The 17,013-nt window shown below is 37.9% G+C and overlaps 2 protein-coding genes across 16 annotated transcripts in view; both read left to right on the forward strand.

The window, feature by feature from the left end:
• rxfp2a (relaxin family peptide receptor 2a) overlaps nucleotides 1-1,983 on the forward strand; it is a 37,329-nt gene extending 35,346 nt beyond the window's left edge. For both annotated transcript variants that reach the window (XM_057321674.1, XM_057321675.1), the window contains exons 17-18: nucleotides 106-324; nucleotides 596-1,983. In XM_057321674.1, coding sequence (XP_057177657.1) covers nucleotides 106-324; nucleotides 596-861 — 485 coding nt within the window. In that variant the 3' untranslated portion in view covers nucleotides 862-1,983. The remainder of the gene's footprint in view (nucleotides 1-105; nucleotides 325-595) is intronic.
• Nucleotides 1,984-2,184: 201 nt separating this feature from the next.
• Nucleotides 2,185-17,013, forward strand: part of fryb (furry homolog b (Drosophila)) — a 53,115-nt gene continuing 38,286 nt past the window's right edge. For 7 of the 14 annotated variants that reach the window (XM_057320340.1, XM_057320344.1, XM_057320342.1 and 4 more), the window contains exon 1: nucleotides 8,109-8,541. In XM_057320340.1, the coding sequence (XP_057176323.1) occupies nucleotides 8,343-8,541 (199 nt within the window). In that variant the 5' untranslated portion in view covers nucleotides 8,109-8,342. Of the gene's footprint in view, nucleotides 2,310-8,107; nucleotides 8,542-14,488; nucleotides 14,701-17,013 lie in introns of those variants that run through there. The other 7 variants (XM_057320341.1, XM_057320339.1, XM_057320338.1 and 4 more) reach the window with 4 other exon arrangements.

Here is a 17,013-nt window from a genome sequence, read left to right on the forward strand (position 1 = left end):
TTCTGAAATAATACTTATAAATCGAATGAACTGTTAACGTAATCTGATGTGTAAGAATTTAATCTGTTTAATGCGTGTCCTGAAATGTGTATTATTTATTCACAGGTCTAAATCTGGTGGCCTTCTTGGTGATTGTAGTTTCCTATTCCAGCATGTTCTGTTCCATTTATAAAACAGGCATCAATGCCACAGATGTGCGCAGTCGGCTGCACAAAGACGTTGCCGTGGCAAACCGCTTTTTCTTTATTGTGTTCTCTGACGCTCTCTGCTGGATACCCATATTCTTGGTCAAAACCCTTTCTCTGCTAAAAGTTGAAATACCAGGTATACGCATATATATGCTTTATATAGCCAATGAAGCCCCAAATTGTTTTGTCACCAACATTCTTCAAAATATCTTTTGTTTTCTGCACAAGAAAGAAAGTCATACAGATTTGGAATGACATCAGGGTGAATAAATGATGAAAGAATTTTCACTTTTGTTATAAAAATATAAACAAATCTTCACAATAGTACTGGGAATGAATCAGTTACTTCCAGTGTGTGAAACACAATGAATGTAAGTTGACATCATGCTTTATGTTTATCTACGCAGGAACAATAAACTCCTGGGTGGTGATCTTTATTCTGCCTATCAACAGTGCCCTGAACCCCATCCTTTACACCCTGACCACCAGCTTCTTCCGAGAGCAGGTGGAGGTCCTTCTTTGTCGCTGGCAGCGTCGATCCGCATCTAAGAAGGACCGTAAGAGTCTCACCAGCTCCACCATCTACGTGGAGACCCCTCGAAATGCAGAATACCCAGCAAAAATGACAGTGCAGTGGTCGTCTTTGGCAGATATGGATAACCAGTATGGGTGAATAAGCAGTTGAGCGTCAAAGTATAGGCCTGTCATAATCATTATCTTCATTCAGAACAGTGAATGATGACTTTACCTGGAAAATTCCCTTCTAAACGGGTTCCAGTATGGAAAGCTGCTCCTTTTAGACATGTGGCTCTAGTTGCCTTTTTATGCCAGATACAAGCGCTGAACCCCTCCAGCATGCCCTCGCAAACCCATCATATCTGGTTCACAGGCCTCGAGTTGGGCTGTTCTTCATCTCAGAAGCTTTTGAAAGAGAAAAGAAAAGTCTACAAAAACAAGGCACAAAACTGACAGTATTTTCTGTAATTTTCTGTAAATCCTCTTTGAGGATTCAAAAAGAGACTATAACAATGTTGTTTACACAAGGACAGACGGGACGGATTTGGAGATTGATTTTAATGAGTTATTTGTAATGTACAGTAAAGGGAATTTATGATAGCTTTGCTTATGATAGCAACTCACTTAGGGCTATGGTAATGACATTCTCATTTAATAGTTGGATGTTACTGGCATTCCTTTTTTAAACATAGAATAACAGAAGCATGCAATCGAGAAAAAAGAGGAGCATATCATTCAGATTCAGCTGTATAAAACTACAAAGATTTTGTTTGTTCTTTGTCATTTTTTACAACAATGCAACAGCATTTTATTTTTTTATTCATCTAGACTATTTATAAGTTTGTTTTTTTACACATCCAAAGATATGAACAAATAATAATGTTAACATAAAAGCCTCAATTGACAATCTGGAGGCATCCATCATACCATAGACACCACCAAACCATATATTTTGTAAGACTTCAGTCAAGGCTTAGACCATTTTTGTGCTTGTGTGTTTTTAAATGATGTTATGTGTATCACACATAAAACAGATTCCATTGTATGCTTTTGTAAAAAAAAACTGTTACTGTGTGTAAACAGCACACGATATGCTAGATAAACACAATTTAGCATTACCCAAAGATAAATGTAAGTTCTTGGTATCGAGCTTTTAGACCATCTGTACTACCCGATTGAAGACGTAATTTACATTACATTTTAGATTGGATTGGGAGAGAAAAACCTAGTCGAAGTCAGTTTTGATGAAGTTGTGCTTTTTGAAAAGAAACCTCCATTAAACACGTAACATTTGACGCCTTTGTCTCGGTTGTTGGCTACTGTGCACCTGTCAGTATTCAGCAGCATCCTTACAAGTGCTCCAGAGCCTAATGGATGGAGAGGAACAGACGGACGTGCATCGCAGCCAATCAGCGATCTCAATTTCTCCCGTTGGCTAAATCCCTTCGCTCCGATTGGTCGCTAAGGGCGGAGCCGCACCATCCTCAGCCTTCTTCTTTTGCTGCCAGTCGATGCATGATACCAATGAAGTGAAAATAGCACGATTCAGCGACGACGCTCGGATGAAGATATGAACATATAGACTACTAGAGAGAAACACGCGAGGTATGGTATTTTTGTTTAACGTTTTTAGGACATACAGTGTGATCATGTTTTCAGCGCGGTTTCGTTCGCTAAACCGTTTATAAATTGACTGTGAAGCTCTGAGGAAGGCCAGACTGCCGACAGATTGTGTTCGTATAGCATGTGATAACACGGTCAAAACACAACCGAATTCAGCATCATTTTGTCCCGCTTAAATATCGGAGGAGTTTTGTGTGGTCTGAATGGTTGACATCGACGCTGTAGGTTTGCGAATCTGAATGAATGCAATGCACAAGTAATGACGTCTCCTGTGTGATTATAGAAACAATGTAACGGCAGACTCACTGGGTGTACATCCAAACAACACGCTTACTGTAGCAGATTTAGACTCGGATATGATTCGCCAAAATTCCCCCAAAATACTAATATATCAACAAAAGGTAGAAACAGTAGACAGGTTTTGATACACGGCTAATACAAACACGCAGCATCACTGTCGAGTTTGAGCTCTTAAATTTTTATTTTACCTCCAGGAAAATGTGATTTTGTGTCCTGTTTGGCAACAATCGCGTCCTTCCACTTTGTCTCAGATTCGTATCGAACATTTTTCATTGTTCGTGTTACTGTCTGTATACAGTGTTTATTTAGGCATTCAGTGCTATACTTGTGATATTGATGTAATATGCGTGACATGAATACTGTAATGTTCAGTGATAAAGTGATACGGTAGCATAAATACTATCTTAACTTAAAGACGAAAATTTTTAGCTATATAGATCTTTTCACAGTTTTACATTGTTGCAAAGCCACTTCACAGAAAAAATAGTTTAGCTTAGAACAGTGAAGACAAGTAAAACAGTTAAATAAATAAAATAAATAAGCTTTACAGAAAATACAATGCATCTTAAAATAGTGGAGAAATTATATAATGATAATCTCTATATAGACATTATATTATACACACTGTATAGAAATGATATAACCTTAATTATACAAGGAATTTTATGGTGTATAGTAGATCTTGGATCTTTGTTTCCTATAAGGCACTTATTTATTTGACCTGCAGTACGTTTTATGTCAATGCATTTTCTTACAATATCATGTTTCATGTTTGTTTTGACCAGTGGTTCTCAAACTGGGGGCCGTTCAAAAAGATGGATCCAGGGGGCCACAGGTTTGTGGCATTTTATGAAAATAAGATTATAAGAAAAAAATATTATATGAAATTTATCCAAAATTATATCCAATAAAACATGAGAAAAATAAGATCACCAACCAAAAAAATTGATGTTCGAACGTCCTGCATTGTATAACTGAATTATGTTTTTTGGTTTAATTAAAATTCTAAGTTTAAGATTCTAAGTCTTTATTTGCGGCACCCGCTACACAAAGGGGGCCATACAATGAAAAGTTTGAGAACCACTGGTTTAGACAATTGTTTTAACAATTCATCCATTTTCACCTGTAGTTCTAACTTCTAACAAAAGTGGACAACGTGTTTGGGTTGCTTCATTGTTAGGATACACGTGTGTTTATTCAAGGGTATGTAAATATTTACATTGAGTTTCTGAATCCGATTTGTGATGTGATTGTGTAGTTTTACCATATGTTAGACTGAAATGTTTTTATGGTCATACAGATAAATGATATAAGACAGGGCGGACTTATTCAAAACCTAGAATAGGCTGCACTGTTCTGCCATTACTTTGTTGGATTTGAGGTTGCACTCACTTGGCTTTTCTACACAAAGAGGTTTGTTTATCAGTGTGTGGGTGTGTTTATCATAGATTGTTTGATGTTGTAATTGGGATGTCATCCCATAGGGATGAATGATGTGTGCAGTCAGTGAAGAGAACTCCTGTACAACTGGAAAATACATTAAATACTGTAACTATTATGAATCTTTAAAAGCATTTTCCCATTTATGCCCAATTTATGTAAAACAGAATACTTAGGTGTGCTTTGTGAGATTAAGTGTGCATTACATCTATTTTTGTTTTTATAAACTGTGTTTTTACACTGCAAAAATTGCAGTTGTGTTCTGTAGTAGTACTTCCTATAGCACTGTAGCACATCTCTGAAATAAGCAGATGCTTTTACAGTTACTGTTGCAAAGAGGTTTGACCAAGGGCCCTGGAGACATTACATAACCACAACCAATAGGTGTGTGGGTGCTTATAGAATTTAATAGAACAGCTTCTGGTAAACTAACACTGTACACTAACAACCAAACACTGCCTCTGTCCGTCTATCTGTTTAACTAAAATTATTTTCCTCTTTGCTGATTCAGTGGTGGCTATTTTCAAAGCTCTAGTAGAATACACTCAAATTATGAAAAAATAAGGGACACCATAGCAACACTGCATTGTGTTTTCTTTACATCACTCACTCTCTCTCCAGCAAAATGATGCACACCCACTCACTGATATTGTAGTGCTTTATTTCTTTTGATCACTGAATTATAAATTGAATTATAAAGATTTTAAAGTTTTATAGATTTCTGTATATTGTATATAGTGAGTATTGAGGATGTTTTATTATACTGTCCAAAAATAGGAGGACGTTGTGTTCTGTCAACTGAACTATAGAGGGCGCCCTCATACATCTTACAGCATGCCTCGAGCTTTATGGCCCGGTTTCATAGACACAGCTTAGTTTAAACCAGGACTATGCCTTAGTTGAATTTAGATATTTATGTCGCTTTTATAAAAATGCCTTAGAAGAAAACATTACTGGTGTGCATCTCGAAACAAAACAATGGCAAGATATATTTTAAGACAATTCTGTGCAAGTTATATTCAGTTAAGACAGGTCACACGTTCATTTTAGTCTGGGGACTAGCCTTAAGCCTAAATGTTTTAAATGACAAGGGTGCTGGTTTTTAAGGTTGCTTCTTTATTCAACATTCTTTACTTTTATCTCACAGTTAAAACTAAAACGCCAATTAAAATACTTTCTTCTGACTCTTCATATCTTTTCTGGAGCTCAGTTTCTAAAATACATTTCCACTTTGCTTTAGTGGCATTTAACTGAAGATGTTTTTGAAACGTGAGACTCGTAATGCAAAAGGCATTATGTAATTTGTTGGTAAGAGAGTTTAAATCAATAGAAGTGCTTTTCCAAGCACCTCTGAGATTAAACAGACATCTCAAAACATTGTGACTGACTGTGGATATTTCAGTAGATTGAAAGGCTTGTAAATATTAACACATGAGGACGTCACCAGCAATTCCTTGTTTGCACATCCTACAGTGTCTTTCCCTTCTGAAGAGTGTGTCCATGTTGGCGGCCCTCTCATGGAAAATCTGACCTAACTGCCATCTGAGGAATGTGATATCTGAAGATCATTGGCGAGTGAATAAACGTTAACCCTCCCTTGTAGAGTCTGGAGTTCTAGATCTGCAGTAATTAGGCCGCACCAATTAAATGTGCTATTTTTGGGACGGGTCGTCAGTATTTGCAGTCTTCTTTGTATTAAAAACGGCACACATTTTTTTGGGTGCGATAATGAGTTTTCATACTTGCGTGTCCTTAGCATCTGTATGTTTTTTTATATGTTTATTGGTACATTTATTCTGATGTGCGTGTCTGTCTGCAATACAGGTTTTTTAGTTTGATGAGGGCTGTATACTGATTAGCTTTTTCACATTTGTTTATCTGCAAACAATGTTTGGGTGTGTGACCAGGTCTCATGTCAGTGTGCATTCTGTTTGGCCCTTGTTATGTTTGCCATTCAGGCTTTATGACAACACAAAAGAGGGCGACAATTCGATTAAGCCTTTTGTTTGTCTGTCAGTGTCAACGTGTTGTTCAATGTGGTTCTACACGTGTGTTATTGTGTGTGTTCGGTGTAGATCCCAGCTCTGAAATGTCATTTATGTGGTCCAACTGGGACAACATGCATCACGCAATTTGTATTGCATAGTGTATTGCTTGTGCAACATTCACCATTATAATGTTAGGGTAGTTACCACTTACCAGCCCAATACTTTGTTAGGGTGGATAGTGTTAGATGGTTGCCCTCCTCTCTGTATTTATGCTATTCTGGATCCTAAATATGTCTGTGGTAAATCTGTGTTATTTGTTACTGTTTTATGGTCCACCAGCAAAAATCATAAGCTCAGTTATTTAGTAATTGTTTGGAAATAGCACATTTCTCCTTAAACACCCCCCTTTGATTTGATATATTCGTGTTTTTGGAACAAATGTTGCAAGACAAGCCGTTCAAATATGCAATAGTAAACAATTCGTTTTTACAATATAACTTACAACAAACATCAAGTTTGTATTTGGGAAATTCCGTGAAAATGTCAACATTACCATGAAAAATTTAAGTTTTTACCAAAGGTCTACTATACTTACTATGAACATTTGGTGGTTCAAATACCCATGTGAGTTCAAGTTTTTAAAGCATGTATTTGTTTTATTTTTAGTGCATGGATTTTCATAGTTAGTTAAGTGATATTTTCAGGATTGTCACATCCATAACGAAACATATTCCTCATAAATGGGCACATGAAAATAAAGTACGTATTTTATGTTCTGTGAAGAGGCATCCCTTCTGCATTTGTTTGGTATAATTGCTTCAGGTTTGGATTTTAATTCACACAAATTTTGTTGTCTTCCAAAAGCCATTTTTTGTCACATCCATAACGCATGTTTATTTCCCTTTTTTAAAATAGGAAACTTGTGCATAGACTGATATTTTTCTAATGCTTAAACTCTGTCAACAAGGGTTTAGTATATTGGTAACAATGTTTTTATGTCACATCCATAATGCAAAATGTCACATCCATAACACTGGAATTGCCCACTTTCATAGACTTGGAAATTCTAATGAGCCACAGCCTTAATTAGGAAGCCTATTCATGCGGCCAGACGCTGTTTTTGTTTATTTCCCGTAAAAGGACAATATTTGTTTAGGTGGTGCAGGTCTCAGTTCTGCAGCTCAAAAATTTCCAAGACAGCCCTTGGGAAGAGGCGTTGGCCTTCTTTGGATCCATTTCAGAAAGTTGTTTATTGAAGAAAAGGGCAGTTTTGTGTTCTCTTGAGGGAGTGGCCGGTCTCGCTGTTTCAGTTTCCCCGCTCCTTTTCATCAGCTCCCGGGCTCTTTCAGCCCTAAACGTCTGCCAGGATCAGTGCGAGCAACTAGGAGAATGAGTTAGTGTTTCCGTGCTGGCCTTCAAAAGGTTAGCGCTTAAAACCAACAACGGCTGTCGGTCAGTGAACAACGTGGGTATTTGTGAGCTTAATGTTATTAAAAGGTGGTCCAAATAAACACCCTCGCCCAAGGACTCTAAAAAAAAAAAAAACCAGTTCCACTGACCAGAAAGAGCAGAATGCAGAGGAAAGAGTAATGGAAATTTTGTCTGTGATTTATATAATGTATGTGATGTGTTTGTTTTGTGAGCACGTAGTATTCGGGAATCGAACTCAGGGGAATGCGGCGCCTTGACGACGGTTTCGAAAACACCTACAGAATGCAGAGACACATAGCAGCATCTTTGACTTGGCAAGCAGGAGTCTGTCTTAAACAAGCTAGTTAATGCAAACCAGAGGCAGGTCATTTTGAACAACCTGCTTTCTCTCTCCAACAATGGAAATGTATCTTCCTCACTCAATCTGATTCTCCATAAAATAAACACTGTACACACAGCAGCACTCTTCCCAAGTATCATCTCCTTCATACTCCAAATCTCCACCTTCTCATTGGCTCTCTCTCACTTTCAAAAGAGGCGTGTCCGTCTTGCGTAATCTAACACCTGCCCCATTGAGGCGTGTTGCTGTAACTGGCTAAACAGCCTGGACCTGTGAGAGAATTAGCACACATCCCTCTTTGAGGAAAGCAGAGTAGCTCTTCTACACGTTTCTGCTTCCTACTTCAGCTCTCACACACCTGATACAGACAGAGGAGAGGGAGAAAAAGATAAAACTAGAAAAGAGATGAGATTGGACAGAAAATAATTAACGGGAGCTATCAGAATTCAGATCCATATCCATGCTGATCCAAAGCAGGTGAAAGCGGTCCCTCTCTTTGTCGGCTGTGTGTCGGATATGTCCGTGGAGAATGTCGGCAGCGGTGGAGACGTGGTGGATGGTAAACCATACCCTTGTGAGGCTCAGAGCCAGGATGGGATTGTTTTGGTCCAGATGGCTGGTCTTTCCATTCATATGTTTGCACCAGCAGACTTTAAAGGGAAATTCAGGAAGATCCAACCAAGAAAAAGACCCACCATTCCCATCATCACAGAAGGTACTGCTCAAGGTTGTGTTTTGTTAGTCAGACACACAGACATTTGCTTTTGTGATGTGTTATGACATGAGTCGAGTGATTTATTGTGATTCGTCTTTAATGTGCCGCCAGGAGGTAAACACCTATCCTTACCTCACACATAACACTTCAGGCTCATGTTTCTGGAATTTTGTAACCTATTTGTAGTGAACAGTCAGTCCATCGGCAGCCTTCAATTTGCTCATTTTGCGAAACTCTGACACAACGCTATGATGTCATTGTGCTGTGATTCTGATAGCCTTAAGGTAGAGATCATTGAGGGGCTGGCTGATTTCATTGAAACTCGCTGGTTCTGGTTTCACACTAGTTTCATGTACTTAGTTCCTGGTTTTGAGAAACTGGTTTAAGATCAGCTTTAAAATCCCCAAAGATAAAGATAGCTATCTAAAGCTTGATCTGTAGAGACTTGGTTAGACAGGGCCATAACCACATCAGATCCACCACACAGTTAGCGACGTAAAGAGACTTCCTCCGAGACTGAACTCCTCCGGGTCTCCCATGCATACGCGAGCGAGCGAGGGTGGGATTGGGGGAAGGGTGGATGTGGATGATGAGAGATAGCATCAGTATCAGGAAAGAGATCATTTTGGGTTTTAATTAGTCCTTAGTTAAACCAGCCTCTTAAATCATCCAGAACCGCAGATGGAAGTTCCGAATGCAAATCCAAGTCATTGTTTGCTATAATGTTTCATGTGAATAAGCCAAAATCAACTATGGTAAGAAAAACAGGTCAAACTTTAGATTAGGGTCCAGTTCTCACTATTAACTATTAACTAAGACTTTTGCCTCAGTAAACTCCTAATTGCTGTTTATATGGTTGTTGTTTTAGGATTAAGGGATGTAGAATAAGGTCATGCAGAATGAGGCATTAATATGTGCTTTATACGCAATAATAATAAACAGCCAGTAAGCACACTAATAAGCAACTAGTCGATAGTGAGAGTTGGACCCTAATCTAAAGTGTAGTGTTACTGAAAAACACTGAAAAAATAAAGCACAACAAGTTACAATGTGTTTATATATGTTATCAAGGCTTTAAAGAGCTTGACCGAATCTTAAAAGTATTATAAATAAAGAGTAAATGTAGTGTGTTTATGGAGAGATGAGAGCGAGCGAGACAGAGAAAGTTGGTGTGTATAAAATGTTTCGGAGGTTTGAGATGTGGTTGAGATCTCTCGTGTTTTCTCTGGTGCTATTGTCCTGGCTGTTACCCCCTACAGCCTAAAAAACCCTAGTGGGATTATATGAGGTTTTCTGCTGAGCTGGCTCATGTGTGTCTCCCATGATTGCTTATTCAGAGCTTTACTGAACAGGTGTGTTTGAGACCCTCGCAGAGCCTCACTGATGGTTAGCTAATCTTTTATCAAAGGAGAAACCAGCTGAACGCAGAAAGAGGAGGTCTTTGTTGTCAAGTTGCAATAGTTTGAAATTGGGCTTTTCAAATTTGGTTTATAGCAGAGAATATTACATAAGATTGTATTTCTCAAGGTATAAAACAGAAATTCTGATATCATTGCATATTCATTCAATATATATTTCAACTTCGCAAAGGAGCATGTAGGTTTGGAAAGCGTGTAGATGGCTGATGTGTGCGTGTTATCATTTAAATGGGTCTCTCTTGGTTCTCCTTATTTAATTTTAGTATCATGACCCATCATTGACTTATTGGAACCAATCCAGTGAAATCATGGGTTCTGCAGATCAGTATAGCACCCTAAGCCGACATAGGACTAGTAACCCGATATCAGTTTCTGCATGGTTATGAGTCAATGATCCCTGTGCCAGAGTCTGAACAGCTGGCAGAGGCCGACTGATGCTCGGAATACTGGGAGTTTCTTATAAAGATTATCTGAGCGTGACCAGCGTGAAGCTTCAGCTGAGAATCGAACCTGGTCACAAGCGGTTTGGTTGGAATTACGTTACAGGTGGATATAGAATTTGAGTAATGCATGTAGTGCATGTAGTAGTAAAACATGGCCTGACTCAGCATTTAAATTACCCGTCATGAATATTTTAATTTTGAGCAGGTGCTGTTTTAAGTAGGCGTGTTATTTTGTTACTTTGAAGAAAAGGCTTACACCTCTCTTTGTTGGGATTATCAATTAAATGTCACACCTTATTTCTTTTTGAGCAATTGTATGTCATTTCCCACATACTTCCTTTGTATGTCACAGTAGTATTGCTTAATATGTTTAATAATAGATTAAAGGCTGGTCACGGATGGTGGTTAAAACTGTTTGTTATATTTCATTTTTTCATTTCCGACGGTCTGAGACTCCGAGTATGACAGTACAGTTGGTAGTTTTAGAAAAAGTTCACCCTTTCTGTTGTTATTTACTCGTCACTCCAATGGGCCATGGGCACCATTCAAAAAAGGTGTAAAGTCTACTAGATAACTTCTACTTTGATGTTTCATGCAACAAAGAATGTTGGTAGCAGCCCGTCAGATTGAACCATGAGAGCATTTCTATGTGGAGGAAGTGATGGGTGTGACCCCAGCTGCCGTGGAGATGTGCCCTGGGCAGCTGGGACAGCTCAGCGTCAGCTGGGAGGACTCCCCAGTAGCTGTAAAATCCTCAGAGACAGAGACACTCCTCATCTCGAACCACTACAAATAAAGTCTTCCAGAAAGAGACATTATTCATTTTTACTGATTATTTCCACATCCTTCCTGTTTATAAATGCTGACATTGTTTATCAAGCTTTGAGAGGTGCTTTGTCAAGAGTAAGATGTTTTTATGGCACTCTATTAGGCAAGCTGCAGCTGTGCATACACATTTTATTTAAAAAGCAATTAAAGCAATATACTTAATATCACCAGTGAGTTGCATACTTTTATAATTTCATTCATAATATTACTTTTTGGTGGCACATCTTGCAGAATAAAGATCAGTTCTCACATTGGTTTGGATGTGACTGATCCTTGGCCAAAGTTTTTACAATGAGAGCTATCACACACTGCACTAATTACATGCTCCATCAATCACATTGTCAAATACGACAAGCTCCTTCCAGAGTGAACACTGCTCATTTCAGCAGTTTCAAACAAAACTCAATAGAGGTGCTTTCTAAGGCACTACTACGATTGATTGATCTGAAAAGATTTAAACATTTACACAAGTATTTAAAGGTATACATTTGATCAATGTGTTATCTGGTTTTACCAACGCAATCCTAAACTAACTGAGTTACAGGAGCACTGTATAAACTATTAAGTTCAGATTTTAAGAAAATGTGTGATGTTACGTTGCGGTCAGACGTTTGGTTTTCAGTCAAAGTCCCCATGAACCGGAAGTTGCAATCGTTTTTACTTCAGTATTCTAACGCATTTCCGAGTGAAACAGAATTTTGAATGAGAAAAATAGTGGGTGCGGCTTGCGTTTTACTGCGAATTGATTGGATGTATAAAAACAGCCAATGTATTTTGAAATGGAACTGGCAGCAGACTGACAGTTGAAGGGGAGGAGTTAAAGGATGCTCCGCCCAAGCTGTCTAACTTACATCATTTGTGATGGATAGTCACTAGAGGGCGAAAGTGCATTTTTAGATTTGAACAGAAGATTATGAGGGAACATGAATTTTAACAACACTGATATTTATACGAATTGTTATTTTTAATTTCACAGGGACTTTTAACAGTTAACAACATCTCCTAGACTTCTAAGATGACTTCTAAGGAACATTTTTGCTAGAAACAGTTTCACATATAAACTTAACACAACGGAAAAGTGTTGGTGTTTATACTTGTATATTACTTTTTAAAATGTAGCTGAATGAATATTGTTACATATAACTGACAAGCATTAAATTAATAATATTATTTATGAAATAGTTTTTCATGTACGTACTGTAGTGTTTATGTCTTTCTTTCTTACTGCTTCTCTTTTCTTTTTATGTTCCCACATGCCAACGGCAGGCATTTTATGTTACCTAATTAATTTCACATCGTAGAAGGCTTGGCAAGTAATGACCATAATATCTTTAAGACCTGAGGGTGTGCTCTTTCGACAACCAAGTACTAAAAATCAGAGATTCGTCAGATCAGATGCAGAGTTCTGAAACCTATGGGACGATCTAGCTAAATGACCTGTAAAAACGTAAATCTTGAATAATCTTATTTTATATGCCTGTGTCTTTGAATGTTTGATTATCAGTAGGTAGGGCAAAAAAGAACCAAACAAGAACAGACAAAGATGAAAGAACAAGAATTTCTGGAAAGATAAAGAGTGGAGAGGAGAACACGTCCGGCAGCTTGCCAACCGCTGTAAACAAAAATGACATCCAACTGCTTTCACATGGAAACTATTTATTTTTATCCGTCCAAAACTCGTGTTTCTGTCTGCTGTGACTGAACATCTAAGAGATAGGCATCACATTCTTTTACTGATGTATATCAGCCATTAACGTAACACACTGTTATGTTTTTGTTCCAGTAGGTGATGATATGTCACAATATAAAGTATGCAAAAATATGATAAATATGCCATATGGTTAATATGTTTCTTTCTTTGACTAATAAGTTTTAATACAAAAATGCGGCCAGATACTTTTCAGGGATACTTTCATCACATACTGTATCTTAACCCTTATCCACATTATTTTCTTGCCACATTTGCCGTTGCTACACAAAATAGGATGAAATGATCAGACCAGCCCTACAGGTTCTGGTAAGATGGGCTCTGAATGAATCTCCTCCCTCCTTTTTTTCTTTTGAACATTAAAGAGATGAATATAGTAGATTCTCATGTAATGTAGACTAGTGAGGTTTTAGAGTGTTGCCCTGTGGTGACATCACTATCACAGGATTTCAAAACAAGGCCGTTTATCTGTGTTTCTCGTGAAGAGTGACAAGACAGTGATGTCTTATTATTAATGCAATGTACAGTGATGTAATGTGAACCTTTCACATTAGCCAAATTAAACATTTAGTAGTGAACTATTCGACCATCTTTGACATATTAAAACATCCAGAATAATATTTTGTTCCATTGTTGTTTGAGTGTGACTTGTGTATTTAAGTATTTGGCTGCAGTGTGGCATGTCAGCCAGCAGATGGTGTGATGATGTAATCCCATTCAATTCAATTCAATTCAATTTTATTTATATAGCGCTTTTCACAATGTGCATTGTTCCAAAGCAGCTTTACAGGAGCAAATAAGAAAAACACAGAAAGGTAAAACACAGCACAGTGCATGGTGTTTATAGACCAAGCAAGATCATTATAATAAATAATATCTAATAAATAAATGAATAAATAAATAAATAAATGCAGTCTCCCGGTGAGCAAGCCAACACTGCACTGCTCTTCACTCATCATCCATCTGCGAACACGCATGATGTCAATTGATGTGTGAGTGTGGCTGTTGTGTAGTTCTCTAGCATGCTCCCCTGCTCGGATACAGAAGCTGCAAGGAGATACTGCTTGTGTTTTTTTGCAGAATCTTGTAGACATCACATTTAAAATCCAGATGTTTGTATATCAGCTTTCTTGCTGCAGTGAGGCTGTTGTGTTAGTGTTGAATGTCTGTGTGGTTATATCCATGCTGTATAGGTAGAGGGCATCACAAGGACACAGCAAATTTCTTGACTTGTGTTTTTAGAATAGGTGAAACACAGATAGTTCACTATTTCATTATTTACATCTAAAGGTGGCCAACAAGAACATCGTGGTACGGTTGTTCTGTACTGACCTGGCCAGGCAGCACTGCGGTAAACAAACAAACAAACCCCTCCTCCCTCTCCCGTATTCTTGATGCTCTTCTCAGGGAGACTGGACGACACAAACAGCAGCTCTCTCTCTCTTTCATTCTCTGCCAGCCAATCCTCTTAAAGCAGATTGGAGGAGAGAGAGGCTGATGAGAGTGAGTGCTTTAAAGGGAGGGAGGGGGCAGGAGAGCGAGCAAAACAGAAAGAGAGAGACGTAGCAGGCGGTTGGTGCTCAGAGCTGACACAGGACGCGTAGGGAGAGAGTTCTGCAGCATGTGACGCTGTTAGCCGCTTTCATCCCTCCATCCCTGTGTCGCTACGGCGACCGAGCCTGCTACACAGCCATGGCCAGCCAGCAGGACTCAGGCTTTTTTGAAATCAGCATCAAGTCTCTGCTCAAATCCTGGGGCAGCAGTGAGTATAGACTCAACACACACGCAATGTTTAACAGTCACGCATGCTGCGGCTCGATATGTTTGCTGGTTTTTCTGCAGGACACGGTGTTCAGAGTTGAGTAGTTATCGTTTGCCAAAGACACTTTTGTTGTCATACACACTCTGCTTTGATTTATATCTTCTCTGTACATCACAAATACTTCATTGTACCTTAATACAGCTTAGAGACTTTATGGCTTGTGATGGGTTTTTAAAAAATGACCTTTCTTATGACTTCATTTGTTTGTTTCACTTCATGTTGGATGTTTACGTGCAACACCGTCAATGCTTTGTTGTGATCATGTGATACATATTCTAATTGAGGATTATACAAATTTACAAGGATGTTATGGGGAATAATAATTTTGGATGCATTTGTCTGATTTAATTGTCTTTGGCTGTAGAGGTCGCATTGTGTAATGACTGCAGACAGAAGAGGCTTGTGACGTTACCAGGAGGTGCTATTGTTTTTCATCGCGTGCGGTGCAGGGCAGTGATGACCATGTCAATATCCCTCAGTGTGCAGACTGTGTGTGTGACTGTATAGTGAGTGTGCACAATTTCAAGGTTATCTTTTGCCTCAAATGATATTTCTAAAAATGATACTAAAGACTTGACATTATATGCCCGGTGATGTAAGAAAGCGACAAATCATTCATATTTACAGCGTCAGGGAGGAATACAGTGTTTAGAGTGCTGTTTATATTTTTTGTTTGAACTATTAAGGGACTTAATACTTGTAATACTAAAGCTGTTACTACATAAGGAATTTATTTTATTGTATGTGCTGTATATGCTCAAAATCTAAATGTTACATAAGAGTACAGACCCCACTAATAAAAAATGCCATTTAGTAAATACTTTACTTTGTCTTATAAAATATTGTCACAGTCCATAATACAACATTTAATATACAGTACAATCAGAAATATGAGAATGTGAATGTCAGATCAACTTTTAAGTTAATTGTTTGGAAATAATCCATTTTCTTTGGATTTTAAACGTAATTAAGTTTATTGTGGTGCAGAATGCTTTATGGGGCTGGTAAGAAATGTTACATCATTAAGGCTAAGCCTTTCTAAACCAGCGTATACCTCAGTTCCGGTAATGACCGCTCACAGTCCTACAGTAAACCTTGGGTTGCCACTCTGCACTGTGTGTTTATGTGTGTGTTTCTAACCTGCATTGTCAGCAGATGTGGAGCTGTCAGCTGAAAGTGAAAAAGATGTGTTTACTACTGTCCAATGCCTGTTTATTCGTCCCCTTGTGTTTTAAACATGTGCTTCTTGAACCCTATAAAGGAGAACAGTTGTCCTGATAACAGTGTGCTCGCTTAAGCAAATCCACTCAAATCTTAGTCCAACCCCTCTGATCTTCCTTTCTCCATGCTGTCTCTCTTTTTAACCTTAACACTTATTATCTCTATTGTTTTGTATGCTTTTTAGCTGTCCTTATTGTCCTTTTAGACTGTATTTATAGCAAATGATTTTAGCAAGATGGATTAACAATTAAACAAGATTAGATGGCCAAAGTAGAACAGAGAGAAAGAGTCTTCTATGTGACACTGGATCACAAAACCAGTCTTAAGTAGCACAGGAACATTTTTAGTAAAAGCCTTACATTGTATGGGTCAAAATTATATATTTTTCTTTTATGCCAAAAATCAATAGGATATTAAGTAAAGATCATGTTCCATGAAGATATTTTGTAAATTTCCTACCCTAAATATATAAAAACTTTATTTTTGTAAGTGGATGGCCTGCTACAGTGCCTATGATTGACAACTTTAAAAGCAATTTTCGCAAAAAAAATTAGCACCCTAAGATTCCAGAGTTTGAAACAGTTGTTATATATTGTCCTATCCTAACAACCCATACATCAATAGAAAGTTTAATTATTCAGCTATTAGATGATATAAAAATTGACCTCTAAGACTTCCACTCCAACATGCTTGTTTCTTCTAAGGCGTGGTTAGAATTATGGATTGTGTTATTTTAAGGTATTTATAATAAAATTGTATTTAATACCACAATTGATGTCATAATGCAGCGCTTTATAATGTCATGATGCTCATTATGAAGTCATAATGGCTCTGTATGAAGTCACAATGTTCATTTTAACACAATGCTCAATATGACCCAATAATGGCACTCGACATATGCTGGTGACCACCAGTGATGATGTCATAATGACTGCCAGTGACAATATCATGACATCACCATGTCATTTAGGAACTGCAAATATATTTTTAGCTTTGCAAATATTTTTGAGTAAACCTTTTTTGTTGTGTGTC

Source organism: Triplophysa rosa, linkage group LG22 (genome assembly GCF_024868665.1).
Source record: "Triplophysa rosa linkage group LG22, Trosa_1v2, whole genome shotgun sequence".
Taxonomy (NCBI): Eukaryota; Metazoa; Chordata; class Actinopteri; order Cypriniformes; family Nemacheilidae; genus Triplophysa; species Triplophysa rosa.